The sequence below is a fragment of the Chamaea fasciata genome, unplaced genomic scaffold, assembly GCF_029207755.1.
Source record: "Chamaea fasciata isolate MVZ Bird 193981 ecotype frontalis unplaced genomic scaffold, bChaFas1.0.hap1 SCAF_1, whole genome shotgun sequence".
NCBI classification, from domain to species: domain Eukaryota; kingdom Metazoa; phylum Chordata; class Aves; order Passeriformes; family Sylviidae; genus Chamaea; species Chamaea fasciata.
In genome coordinates this window covers 104,157,352-104,171,840 of record NW_027094086.1, presented here as the reverse complement: position 1 = coordinate 104,171,840, position 14,489 = coordinate 104,157,352, and the positions used below count along the sequence as shown (strand labels likewise).

Sequence of the window (14,489 nt, the reverse complement as noted above, 5' to 3'; positions counted from 1 at the left end):
TTCACACACCTACAACATTTCAGATATGAGTTGTGATATAATATATTTAGTTTCTATGAGGTAAACATGTTTAAGGTATGCTAGAAAGATCTTTTCAGTGGGGAACAGGATTTAGAGGACAAACTGGAAGAAAGTAGCTTATGAGATATATCACCTTTCTTCTTTGCTAGAATGTTCCTGTCTGGTGCAGTACATATTTAATAAAATCAAACCACACAAAAAACTTAAATAACTTTTCTTTCCAGCTCCATCAAGTGTGTCGTAGTTAGCTCCTTCCTACAGCACGACCATTAAGAAAGGAAAAAATACTGGCATATTAACTACATTTCCATTAACAATGAAAATGTTAGAGGAGATTTATTTACCCATGCAGAAAACTCAGAACACAGCTTTCACCATTACAAGCTTTAGTTTTTCCTCAGGTATCTTTAAAATATTGCAGCTACAATGTAAGCAAACATTCATTGATTCTGAACAGCAAACCTGTTCATTTAAAGACATTTAAAGAAAACATTAGGAATGGGTCAGAAATTAAAATAACTGGCCTGTAGTTATGTAATGAAGTTAGGTATGACTGAACAACTTGGCTTCTGCTTTCTTTCAACTTCTAGATAAACTCAGTTCTATCAGAAATACCATTGTAGTTGGTAAGCTGATAAATGGGCTTTTTCACATGAGAGAAAACCCAGAAAATTCCAAGTTAAATAGTCAATGCAGCAAGAAGCTTAATTTCTGTTTCGAGATCTAACTTTGAAGGATTTGCGCTTGAAAAATAGGTTTTTGAAGTTAATCATGTTGTCAAGAAGCTCCGTTCCTGAAGGAAACGTTTCAGGCATGTGTTGTACAAATTTATTTCAAAGCAATATCCTAACAGCCAGAGACTATAAGAGTGATAAAGAACAAATATAATTTGTCAACTGGCTGAAGGACAACAGTTTCTTGTTGAGATTCTCCTGAAGGCAGAAAAGCTGCAACAGTTTTCAGGGATCTTCCCTGTGAAGACACAAAACAGCGTAGTTAAGATAACCCACATCTTCCTCCAAAGTACTCCAAATTATGTCAGAGGAGAGAGACATTTGTGGGCAATCACATCGGACCTCTAAGTCCTTAGTTCTACTTTTAAGTATCTGTAACTTCTAGATGAACAACTTTTTCTGAACAAAGAGAGGAGAGCAGAAGAGTAACAAGCTTTGTATCAAAGATAGTACCATTCCACTGAAAATTTCTTTGAAGAGTAAGTTCTCTAGTAGCTCTATTAAGATAGCTATAGAGTTTGAATGTGCATGTCACAATCAACCCTTAACATCTTGAGAAACAATTTTTTGTTCTACCTGCAGAATTTCCCTTCCCAAGATCATCTGGGCATTCTAAAAGATTTGGTCAAAGAGTTCTTCTGTTAAAAGCAGAAGCAATCAAACTGAATTTGGTTCCCTTCAACTTTTAGAAAAATCTTCTTTGTTTCTAGCACAGTAATTTCTTTCTAAATTCTCGTGAAATCACTCCCTAGACAGAGGAGGAGGGGAGTACTTCCAAAACCCCTTAAGCACCATTTTTAGTACTCTCAGCTCTTTCAGAGAATGCCTTTTGTTTTCAAGGGGGGAAAGGAAAAATATAATCCAGTGATATAATTTGTAAAGATGAAGACTAATGGTTTTGGACATAAAAAGGCAGGCAGGAGACCTGCACTGTCAGGTGAACCTTAGAGAAATTCTTAAGGGACATCTGTATTTTGTGTTTAATGACCTGCAAGGAGCATGAGGAGAATCAGAAAAGGCAAACATAAAAACTTCTGAAACACCCTTGACAGGCTCTTATTAATTTAAAACACTTCTAAGTTTTTGGGGAAGTTGTAACATGTACTTAAATATACAAGCCAAAAACTAAAATATACCTCTTGTCGCTTTCAAAAAAAAGACTTCTTGGGCTTGAGCCAGCATAATAAGACTGAGAGTCCCAACTGTGTCTGGAGAGATGTCCACTGTAGGTTCTCGATTCAAGGCTGACAAAACTGTGTCTTTAATGTGTTGAAAAGCACCACTAGCAAACTAAGTAAAACAAAATAATATATTATCATCCATTCTTTTCATATACATTTTCTCACTAACAAACATAATACATACAAAAATACAAAGAAAAAGTTTCTTTGGTGTTTAGTCTCCCATTTATTGTTTACCTGCTAAAAACAACTCCTTGTGACCTGACCTCTTGTTCTTGTAGCCACTTAAAATGAGACACTTATCATGACAGACTATAAATAATGGTATTTTGGTTACACCTAACAGCCTAAGATTTTAACACATTCCAGAAAGTAGTAAGAAATTATTACTGTAATACTTGTGAAAACTGAAATTTATACTAGCTGAAATTATTGAATCTTAAGCTGAATATTTAGTTACCAACTCGCTTGAGGGAGGGAGTATGGGGAACTCTACAGAATTATATCCTCCAAATCTGATAAACAAATATGAGACAAGACCAGGTACACAGCCAATCCATCCTTGCAATTAAGAGTAGGAAAATATGTACATATATATTTTTACACATGTGTATATAGTTTCAAAATTGAGAGATACTTTGTTTGCTCTTTTAAGAATATGAATTCTGAATTCATAAGCAGAAGCAGGGAGCCTCTGTACCTGATAGTGCTTAGCTGCAGCTTTTAGTCCTTCATCATTATCCAGATTCTGTTCTGCTGCAATCTGGCTTGCCAGTGCTCCACAGTTGAACAAAACACAGGTCTTCTCATATCCCAAACTTGCCAGAGCTGCAGACAAGACAGACAGTTAGCCATACTGTTAAGAAAATAAACTTCAGTTCTCTAGCATCCTACAAATGAGACCAACACTACTATCACCAGTAAAGGTATCAACAGTTTCAAGTCAAAACAAACCCCCAATCTTACTTAACTTTTCATGTTGAAGTCACCTTCATTCTGAAGGCTTTACAAAATCTAAGTTAGTACTACTACAAAATGTTTCCATGTGAGCAACTACAGAAAGTGACACAAAGCATAAAGGCAGTAGCATGTAAAGGTATATAAAATAATTTCAAAGTCTTTCTAATTGGAATGCAGCTTTTTGGCTCTTGAAGCATTACCAAGTGGTCATCTGAAATATGAACTTGCACACAATAATCACTTTGCAATGCTGACTAATTACAAAGACTTTTACATGTTCTGTTTTCTATCTATTGAAATGTAGGGAATTTTTCACTTTTAAAGCTACTGTTTCAAACTGAAAAATATCTTCTTTATACATGTACTGAAACAGTTAAGGATTTACTTTATTAAAACTTGATCTCACTAGACAGCAGTGTGGACTGTGCAGAAGTGACTCCTGCAATACTTCATAGGCCCAGAAGATGGAGCTCACACTTCAAGAACTAGAAATACCTGAACAGGAACCATTTTGAATATTAATTGCATCCAAAAGGTTAGCTGCCCTATACAAGTGCTTAAAAAACCAAATACTGTAGATATTAGTCTCCTACCAGTGTTAAAAAGTGTCTAGACAGCCCTCTTGGAGAATACAGAAGTGACAAATAGTGAATTTTCAATTTCACAAACCCAGGTACACTTATCCTTAAAACATGAAGGTACTAAAGACGTACATTTGTTTCATTTCACTGACATCCAGCCTCCTTAAACAGCTACATATTTATCTAACAGTTCTCTGAAGCTTCTGTTAGTGCTCACTAACCTGCACTAGGTTTTCAACAAGCAAGCCTAAATCTGACATGTCATTTTTCCCATTTGTTTCCAAATAGGCTACACTGTCACAGTCACTATTTTACCTACATAATCTCCCTGCTGTAAGTTTATTTTCCATAACTTTTCTAAGAATAAAGTCTTGAACTCAGACAAAAGTTGTTTAGACTTTGAAAACAAATGACAGGAAAGAAAATACAGTTTGAAAGTTTCTGAAGTGCAGAATTACTTTATACTCTGGACTGCACATCAAGTGTGATTTACTACAGCAATACAGATTTTCCACAGGCTCATCTGTTTACGGCACTACCTGTGCCCTTAGTCAATATATTTCAGATTACATGCCGTGCTGTGAACTCAGTCACTTTTCAAGCAGTCACAGCATCTGCCAGCCACCACTGGGATACAGACTTGGCATCCAGGGGAAGGTGGGGAGTGAACAGTTTGGCACCACAGCAAGAGTCAGAACCACCAAGTCGCACCCCTGCATTTTATTGCCACAGAAGTCTCAGGAGCTTTATGCTGAATTTCTATTTGGAAACTCCTCTTAGAAGTCAAGAGAAATTTTGCTTCCTTGATTACTGATAGCTTTGCTTTACACTGAGAAACCTCACCACCAATTCTGATTTCCTTTTGTTAATTTCTTTCCACCAAGATCTGCTTTAAAGTTTCAAAATGACCCTTATCCCATTGCTTGTTAACTGAGCATTACTCACACCTCAGTTAAAAACTTCTTTGATATTTAACACAGACTGCCGCATAAATCTCTGGCCATCTACCTCACAGATTATTTAGACTAGTATATAATTAACCTGCAGACAAGCAAGCTTCCTCAAGCTGCAGTAACATCACATTTATTCAAATTCTTACAGTAATCATCGTTACAGTTACTGATTTTTTTTCCTCATAATTATTACAGCTCTCTAGTGATTCACAGACTATGTTTTTACATCACAAGTAAATATTCTGAACTTTACAGTGAAACAGATTCAATCCTCATTAAATGTTAGGCCCAAAGGAAAAAGAGTAAACCAAATTCTGAGGAAAAAAACTCAGAGCATTTTCAGGAAGGTTCCCAATTATCCAGGACTTCTTAGAACATTTGGAACAGAAAGCAAGGATCACTTGAGTATGCATAGGTATGTGGTGTGTTGCTACAGACACAGTACACATGTTGGCATGTGTATTCAGAACATAGAAAACTGCAAAGATTTCCAGTAGTTGCTAATGAAAAGCTGTATAAAATAGGCAAAAACTTTAATAAAAATAAAACCAGAGTAAAGTTCAAACATTTTTTTCAAGCTTTGTCTGGAACTTCAAAATTGCAATGGTTATCTTGCAATGCTGATCATGGTGAACACTTAGGTATAAACAGAAATACAAAAGAATGATGACACACGACTGAACTGCTCCTCAGTTATTCAAAAGGATTTAGTCTTACTTCTGTATTGCCAAGTGTCCCAAATCCATTTCATGACCCTGAATTTCTAGTACAGAATTGTCCCTCTACAACTGAAACAAATCAGGCTCAAACTCATTATGTTTATGGGGAAAATATACCATTTTTTTTTCCTTCCAAGTGTTCAAATCTGTAAGAAAATATTTCAAAAGTAAGTGACAGAAGAGTAATTTTGGAGCACGGGCAAATAATTCTAATCTCTTGAACAAAATGTGGTATGAAGACTAGGTTACTGAAGCCAGTTACCATCACTCCCCTTCTGGAGCAGACTCACTCACTCATAAGCACACTCCATAATGATCTCACTCATTTCGAACATGAAGAGCTGCATTACGCAAAATCTACTGAATCTTAATGTTAATATGAACAATTTTGATTAGTATCAATTGGAGTTGCTCCCAGAAAACATCTGAGAAGCAGACATTACAACTATGATCAGACTGCACATCTATTTGTGCCTCTGGAAATCTAATCTAAAATCTTAATTCTGTAAAAATTCTTTGCATGGTGCTTATTTGTTCATTATCAATGCTGAAGTGATTAATTTGTTACCAATATAATGAGTTGAATTCATTTGAAAGTGATGTTGAGAATGCTAGAAAGACTATTCATTGTGCTACATAAAAATATTCTCAAAGTTCAGTATTGTTAATACTTGACTTTTTGGTACATTCACATACCCAATTTGGCAGATCCTCCGAAAAGTGATCCTTTATCAAACGCATCTTTCCATGTAAATGTTACACAGACCTGCAAGTTGTGAAAAATAAAGATCTTTACCTCTAAGATCAAATATAATCTTAAAATACCCCAAATTTATGTATTTAGCCCTTATATCCCAATTGCATAAAACATTTCATTCACTTCATTACAAACATTCTGGAAGTTTCAGGAAATCATCAAGAAGTATCAAAACAAAACTATGCTACATTCTTTCCTTCCTGTTAGTTTGCTCAAAACATTTCAAAGTAGACAAGACAGAAATTCTCAGAATTATTTTTCAGCTCTATTCATATTCTGAGCAACAGATAAATTTGTTTCCAAACAAGATACTCCTCTCCCAGTAAGACTGATGGGTTGGTATAATCACAGTTTAAGGAAACCACCCAACCAGGCAGTTTCCAGTGTGCCAAATCACCCATGCATTTGGATCTGTTGTGCAATACCAAAATCCACTCATTATGAGCGAATTCAACAGCAACATTATCAGGAAATGCGCTCAGGAAAGAGAATGCAGGTAGAAACATTGCATTTTATTTATACTTCCAGCGTATACCTCAGAGGCAATGCAAATACTTGATAGAATCTGCTTTCAAGTTCCACAATTTGATTCCTTATTCACCTGATCAAGTAATTGTTGGCAACTGGTATCAAACCAGAAAAGATGGCAAACTTCCTCAGTTTAAAGTGCTTGGGGAGAGTTACTTCACAAAGAGCAACAGTACTGCTTGACAGTGTATTCTCCTCCAGCAGCACTGCTGATGCAGGATGTTCTGGTCCCCAGTTGCATTGCTGCTTCCACTGACTACTTCTCTCCTTACAGTTTACAGACAAGCAGATCTTGCTGTCTAAGTTTTCCAGTTTTCCTTGTCTCAGGCTTTGTAGATTACCATAGCAAAGGATTTGCTCACTGAAAACCGATGTGTAGTTCTTGGCTGCAGGCGAATGCAGCTACATGCAAAACTCATGTACAGGTTAGAAACAGATTAAAATTACTTATAACCTGTGAGTCTGAAAGAAATTTTCCCTTTTCATCATAATATTACCATTTAAGTATGATCTGTTGATTTGATAAAGAAATACAAATTCTGTCATATTCATAAACACATTGAAAGAAAACCCACACCTTTGCCCAACAAAACACGGGAGCCTACAGCCTCCTATTCCAGACTCCACCTGAAAAAGCCTTCAATAGAGAGAAATTAAACTGAATTTCTCTCTAGAGATATAATTCCAAAGAAATATGGTAGGAAAAAAACCCCAAACCTTAATGAACACCATACCTAGATAAAAAACTATGTCATGCAGAGGCAGGAATAAAGTGGTAAGCTCTTAAATGGATTATTCTGTTAACTGTTGTGAAGGAAACATCTGCTCTGCTTCAAAAAACAAAGATCACATTCCATCCATTTCTGAAGGTTTTCCCATAGAAATGACGAATTTAAAATCCTTTAGAACATAGTATGAAATAGACTTCTTGGAAAGCAGAGAGTTGAAGAGGAATCAGCGCAGCCCAACTCCTGGTGCCCTAGACCATAGTGACCACTAGCCAAAGCCAAAATGTTTCTCAATCTGTAAAACAAAGGCAACTCTGGCCACCAGAGGTGAAGTTTCAGCATAGACAGTATGTGAGCACCAACTAGAAAATAAACAGAGAATAGGAAAATAAGGCTCAGAGAGATTAGACGTCTTGTTCAATAGAGGCGCGCGTTACAGGATTAGGTACAGCCTTGGAAGTCACACATCAGAGGTGCCATGATTCAGGAACTGGTTTGGTAGTCTTCTTACCTGATTTTCGGAGAATGGAAACTTTGGTTCAATTGAACACAGCTGATCATAATATCTACAAAAAAGAAAAAAAAAAAAACCACAGCTATTAGATAAAAGAAATCAATAGTTTGGGGTTCTTAAACTGGCATATAAGGTAGGGAGAAGGGCACAGAAATCCCATACACAAGTAAGGAAAGAAGAACATTTGTAGCAATGGAGGATTTGCAGGATGAACAATTTCTGTCTAAAGGGATTTTTTCAGTGGAGGAACAAGTTCAGCAGGTGGTAGTTTTTCACAGATAACATGGGAACCCTGCCTCAGCCAGAAGTAAAACAGTATCATAGACAAAGCTGATCCAGGTATGATGACCTGATGGATGGTGGATTAGAAAAGAGTACCATGCAAAGGAGCCCCTGTATACATACAGGCAAACAATGAGTACATTAAGTCATGCTGCAAAAGTAAATTAAGTACAGCATTTAACATAATATGAACATGCTACGCTGTACTCTGCTGTTCTGAACAGTAGAACCCAGTTTCAATGTCTTTGAAATGGATGTCATTTCCCTTGCACAGTACCAACTGAAGAGACTAATTGTTGATTAATTTCTTTAGTTGTAAACTTAATTTTCATTGGAATATATTCTAGTAGTCAGTGAATGAAACCCACAATTTCTCTGTACCAATACTTTGTCTAGTCACAGAGGAAGATGTCCAGGAAAGGATGCCAGAAAGATAATACACTGAGTATAGCATAGTCCCTCACACAATCTATCCAGGCAACAGTAAGGAATTCAATGTTTTCTTGAGTGGTGCCTTATACCTGCACCATTTGTTAAACACGACAGGCTGGATGCAGAACAAGAAACCTTTAAACTGCTAACAAATACAACATGTGAAGTCTGTTTCCTACACTCTTCCTGTAACAGTGGCCATATAGGCAATATCCTTAACATTATATTGGTCAAATTGTTTTATAAAGAATTTATATTCCCAAAACACCTTGCAGTAAGAGTTTTCACAGTCTGTGAAACAGGACTCACACTGTTCCTGGTTCCTTACACTATTAAATACTGATCACAGCAGATACAGGCATGAGATGCATGCACAAGATTTGTGTTGCACAGACAGTAAACGTTTGTTTAAAAATTCAAGAATTTTCAAAACTCATACACAATAAAAACAGTGTACATGTATTCTTCAGTTAATTGTATCTGCCAGTGTAGATCAGACTACCAGGTTTCTGACTTTAAATGAGCCACTGCAATTTAAGACACAACATGCCAAGCCAGACCAAAAACTACAATAATCTGCAAAAGCAACACGACTTCCATAAATAACAGAATTGAAAGAAATTGCTTGTAAGGATAAAAAAACCTCTGCAAATATTTACTGTGATAGCAATCGAATCAAGATTAAGCAACTTACCAGCTTTGTGAAAGGTATAGTTAAAAATAATAACTAGCCCTGAAGATCACTGCAACCTATATATTTAAATTGTCTTCATCTGGTCTCAACACACTTGTGTTCACACAGTATCACAAAGAAAAGGAGACTTTGCATGCTGTCCCCTCTTGACTCAATTTAATTTCTTAGCCGAAAGCCACCACTAAAGCCAAGCCGTCTTTCCACATTCCACGATTACGCTGTCCTCATCTGCCATGAGGATGGAGTAAAGGAGCAAAGCCTGTCAAATGTCCTTGTGAAGCTGGGTGTGCCCAAGCCTTGGCTCCCTACAAACAGACTATTCTTTGTGTCAACATAACCACAGACAAAATAGGCCAGAGAGGTGTATAGCCCCCCTAAATAGGGCTTTTTGTTTGCTTGGTTTTAAACAAGTTCAGAATTCATGTCACTGTTTTCTTTACTATTTTAAGCATCTGATGTTATTTCTTCTTACTAGAGATCTTGAAATTCTACTCTCAAGATTTAAGAGCTTTTTAAAACTCTGCAGACAAAAAAAGATCCCAGAACACAACCATGTAAAGTTTTTTTAGCTTTGTAAATATATATTGTATAAATATAACAGTATGCATAAAACTAAACATATGAAAATGGTAAATGAAGACATTAACCACAGAACAGAACAAAACTATCAGTACAAAAACAGAAAGTAACTGCAGAAGGAAAAGCCACAATGGATGCACAAGTCAGTTACACACAAAAGATGACAGTAAATAAAAAGGTGTAATTTAAATCTCAATTTACAGTAATTTGAACTATGAAGATACAGAGAACACAGGGCACAACACAGAGGAGTGTTCTGTTTGGCTGTGCCAGTGAGGAACTACAACTGCAGCAGTGAAAGGGGGGGGCACATGTCAGCAGCACAGCCCTAGTGCTCAAAATACAGCAATCTCTCATCAAAACCAGCATTACACACTCCTAAATGCTAGTAAAAAACAGCCATGAAATGAGGAGGAAGTCAAGGTTTAAATTAGAATTTAACTAAAATATATGTGTTGGATTAAACACAAATACTGTGCCTACTCCAAAGAATCATAAAGAAGAATCTCCTTCAAAAGAACATCAAAAAGACTGAAGATCTGTCTTTGCTCTTCAAGATAAGAACCAAAGTCCTGAACTCACAGCTGGAAACCACAACTGCAACTTTCAGCCCTAAGAGAATTTGAGCATTCAAAATAAAACCCTGCACTCCCCCCACCCCTCTTCTTTTCCCCAATTTTCTTTTTTAAAAACAACTGCAGGAGTTGTTAGCAAAATTAAACCAATTAAACTTGCACCAATATTCCATGTCTCCAGAAAAAGGAAATTAAGTCCAGGCTATCGTTAATATTGGAGGCAGCAAGGAATCCCTTGAAGCTATAATTATACTCAGAACTTAAAAAAAAAAAAAAAAAAAAAAAAAAAAAAAAACACCACCACCACACCAAAAAAACCACTAAATCAAATCTGCCAGGACAGAATTTAAGGGGAAACATCTGTACCAAACTCACCTACATCACCTTCAGAGCACTCAGATTCTCACAAAACAAAGAAAGGTTGGAAGCAGGCCAAGGTCTTTCCCAGCTACCCAGTGATAAGGGGCACAGTCTGTCTCAAATGCTTCTCCAGGAGAAACATTTGCATTCAGCAGACGAACAACAGCACATCCCACACTTCCAAGCTTTACTGATCAATGCTTGTCTAGGAAAACATGGCTGCAACAGAGTTCATCTCTTCCACAGAAGAAAAAAAAAAAAAAAGTCTGCAGTGATTACTCAGCAAAACAAATCTACAAATTACAAAACCATGGGCAAATCCTAGATTAGTTCCCAGAGGACTAAGCCCTCATTTCGTAACAGTTACATGGTCTACAATGCTCTACTAGGTGTTGTGGTCTATAAAAAGCCACAAGGAAGTTAAATTGTGCAAATGGTAGCCATGGTCTAATTAGTTTCTCTAACTTTCCTTCACCAACAAAGTTTTAAACTCCAACTTCAATAAAATTAAGCATTAAGACTGAGTATTGCTCTTAAATACCAAAGGGAAAACACTGGACGTTGGAGAGGCAAGGAGATTTTCAGAGGAAACACAATGCATTTAGGCACTTGTGTATCTCAGCCAGATACTTCAAACTTCTGGATGTGCAGACAGTTTAAAATACCTGTGCCTTACAGAATATTTCAAAAAATACATGTCAGAATATTTTTTCAAAGTAAGAGCAAACTTATTTTCTAGCAACTGTAACAAATGTAAATGGTCAAACATGGACCAAACATTCCCAACTTGTTAGAAATAAGGGAAAACATACAGCTGATTGATTTATCATCTGCTAACTTACAGTTAATTCACAACCTCATTTTATCCCACTTCCACTATATAAGGAACAAATATTCTCAAGAAATACAATTTAAAATGCAGACATTTTAAGAGATTAACTTCTGCGTGGGAGGAATATCACTTCATGTTTCCACCAGTTCAGAGCCACATTCAACAGCTCCAGTCTACTGCAACAGCATCTGGGCCAGCTAAATTCATCTGCTGATCACCAGCAGAGAGAACGGATCACTGCATGTGGAATTGACTCAAAGCTGGTAATTATGCAATTGCAAGTGGTTTCCCTTGATTATTCAGAGGGAAAACCTGAGGTAAAATTGCATATTGTGGATAAATTCATTCAATAATCCGCTGGCTGTGAAAGAAGGAGGTCCTGCTCAGCCTCTTGGCTTTCTGCAACACTGTTTTTATTTATTTTGCACCAGCTATGATGTTCATCTGACACTCCACCGAACTCATTCAAGTTGCTCAGAATGCCACACATACATTCTGCCTTCCAGACAAGGTGCAAGGATCAGACCTGAAGAGTGGGCTGCCTTCTTTTAGCGCTGCACAGCAACTGTGAGGGTGAAGTCGCACAATGTGGCTGAGCCAAACAGGGATTTCAGAGAGAGACTAACAACAAACCTGACTGGCACCTTCAGAAAAGGAAGTTCAATTGCAGCATGCAAGGGAACAAAACAGCATGCCATTCAATTTGACTATCAAAGTCCCTCTTTCAGTTCACAGACTCTCACAATTTCCCCGACCTTCAAAGGCATAAACACAAGTACCTTCAAAAGCATACACAGCAGTAGACAGAAATAGAACAGGGAAATACAAAGCTGCTGTAAAACACAATGACTAGAGTCAGAGCTTTTACAGCCCAAAGACTCAATGAAGGGTTGATAAGCTCAAAAACCATCAGTAACCTGTTTCACACAAACTTGCCTTCTTTTTAACAAGGCACTTGTTAGGTGCATTCTGAATGTCCCCAGAGACAGAGACATCTTCCCTGGACAACCTGTTCCCATGCTCTGTCACCCTCAACATAAACAATTTCTTCCTCATTTCTTCCTTGAGGGTCAACTTCTTATGTTTTAACTCAAGGCCATTGCTCCTCACCCTGTCACTGGGCACCACTGAGAAGGGACCAGGACCAGCCTTTGAGGTTTTTATCTGCACTGATATGATCCTTTCCAGTCTTCTCCAGATTAAACAGGCCCAGCTTCTTCTAAGACAGATACTCCACACCCCTAATCATCTTTGTGGCCCTCCTCTGGACCCTCTAGAGTAGCTCATTCTCCTTCTTCTCAATACTGCACTCCATAAGTGTTTTAGGAAGACAGGACAATGGAGCTGTTAGTCCTAATGCAGGCTTTATGCACTTCACCAGGCAGAAGACTTCTGCTCATCTAACCTGTGGTAACTCCAGCACCACAGAGACCCCATCAAACTTTCTGATAGCAAACTAACTGTGTTGAGCAGAAAAAAAAAAAGGATGTGACTTTGTATATACATTAAGAAACTGCTAAACATAGAAAACAAAAGGAAGTCATGCCGGTAACAAAATACAAAAACAAATCCACACACAGACCTGAAAAGGAAGTGAAAACAAAGCTGTAATAGCAAAAGGTAACACAGAAAAGAAAGAAACACCAACCCTCTATGGAAAACAAAACGGTCTGTCACGGGTACAAATTGGAAGAGGGGAAATTTACATTGGAAGAAACTTCTTTCTGTGAGGAAGATGAGGCACTGGCATATGGACTTGGCTAGGGAGGTTGTGGATGCCCCAACCCTGACACTGTTCAAGGCCAAGCTGGATAAAGCCTTGAGCAACCTGGTCTAGGGGGAGGTGTCCCTGCCCATGGCGGGGGCGTGGGGACTAGATGATCTTTTAACTCTCTTCCAAACCCTGAACGTCCTGTGGTTTTACAATTTCTACCTACATCTAAGAGCCACTGGCACGACACAACCACTGGAAAGAGGATGTTGATGGGGACAAGGCCTCCTCCGCCCTGCCATCATGTGACATCCCACGACACCCAAGTGGCACGCCGAGGGCCGGGAACCCCGGGATGCTACAGGACACCCGAGAGCCGGGGCGCCTGCATCCCACAGGCCACCGGAGCCGGCCCGGCAGCCCCGGCCGCTTCCTCCCAGCGGGAGAGGCCGCCCACACCTGGGCCCGCCCGCACCTGGCTCCGGCTCCGCCACGCCCAGGGCCCGGAGCTGCCGCCGGGGCCCGGCGAGGAATCGCGGCTGCGGGAGATGGAGGAAGGGGGGGATGGCGGGGGTGGAGAGCCCCTACCTGAGGAGGGTCTCCAACGCGCTCTCATGCTTGTCGAGCGGGCGGCCGAGCGCGCTCTTGCGGAGCCTGCTGAGCTCCTCGGCGGCGCGGCAGTGCTCGGCCTGCGCCTCGGCGCCCGGGTAGCTCTGCTGAATGAACTTGCACAGCGGCTTGGCCAGGTCCACCTCCGAGGCCTTCTTAAGCTGCACCGAGATGAAGTTCGTCATGGCCGCCAACGCCGCCGCCGGGCGGGCAGAGACGCCGCCAACGCCGCTCCTCACCGCAGGCTCAGGCTCCCCTTCCCGGTCCGCCGCCGCCGCGCTTCCGGGAGCGCCGCGCACGCGCGCGCCCTGTCCCGCCTCCCGCGCCGCTCTCCCGGCAACGCCCCCGGAAGCGGGGGGATGTGGGAGAGGCGGCGGCGGCGGCGGGGAGCCGCTCCTGGCGGAAGAGGCTCTTTGGGGGGAGCGGCCCGTGAGGGGAACGCCAGCCGTGATCAGCGCAAGCCGAGGTGGCGGGTGCTGACCCGCGAAAGGCGGGCTCCCCGGTCATCAAAACTTTACGCTATTTACATATATTAACAAAGAGCATTTACTGATTCTAAATCAAATAGCTTTCTTATTAATTAGTACTCAAATTCCTATTTGCTTGTTGTATCTGTCGCCTGTGGTGCTACTTAATCCGCAGGCGCAGTTTTTCCCTTCATTTGGGTCTGGGGTCTGCTGAGTTCTACCGGCTTCACTGCTGGTGGCTCTTGGCCGGACACACCCTCTTGGGATTATTT

At 39.8% G+C, this 14,489-nt stretch overlaps 1 protein-coding gene across 2 annotated transcripts in view; it reads right to left on the bottom strand.

Moving 5' to 3' along the window:
* PDCD6IP (programmed cell death 6 interacting protein) overlaps positions 1-14,040 on the bottom strand; it is a 30,257-nt gene extending 16,217 nt beyond the window's left edge. For both annotated transcript variants that reach the window (XM_066191550.1, XM_066191558.1), the window contains exons 1-5: positions 13,730-14,040; positions 7,674-7,728; positions 5,846-5,915; positions 2,637-2,764; positions 1,892-2,045 (exon numbers count right to left, since the gene is read on the bottom strand). In XM_066191550.1, coding sequence (XP_066047647.1) covers positions 1,892-2,045; positions 2,637-2,764; positions 5,846-5,915; positions 7,674-7,728; positions 13,730-13,935 — 613 coding nt within the window. In that variant the 5' untranslated portion in view covers positions 13,936-14,040. The remainder of the gene's footprint in view (positions 1-1,891; positions 2,046-2,636; positions 2,765-5,845; positions 5,916-7,673; positions 7,729-13,729) is intronic.
* Positions 14,041-14,489: the final 449 nt, after the last annotated feature.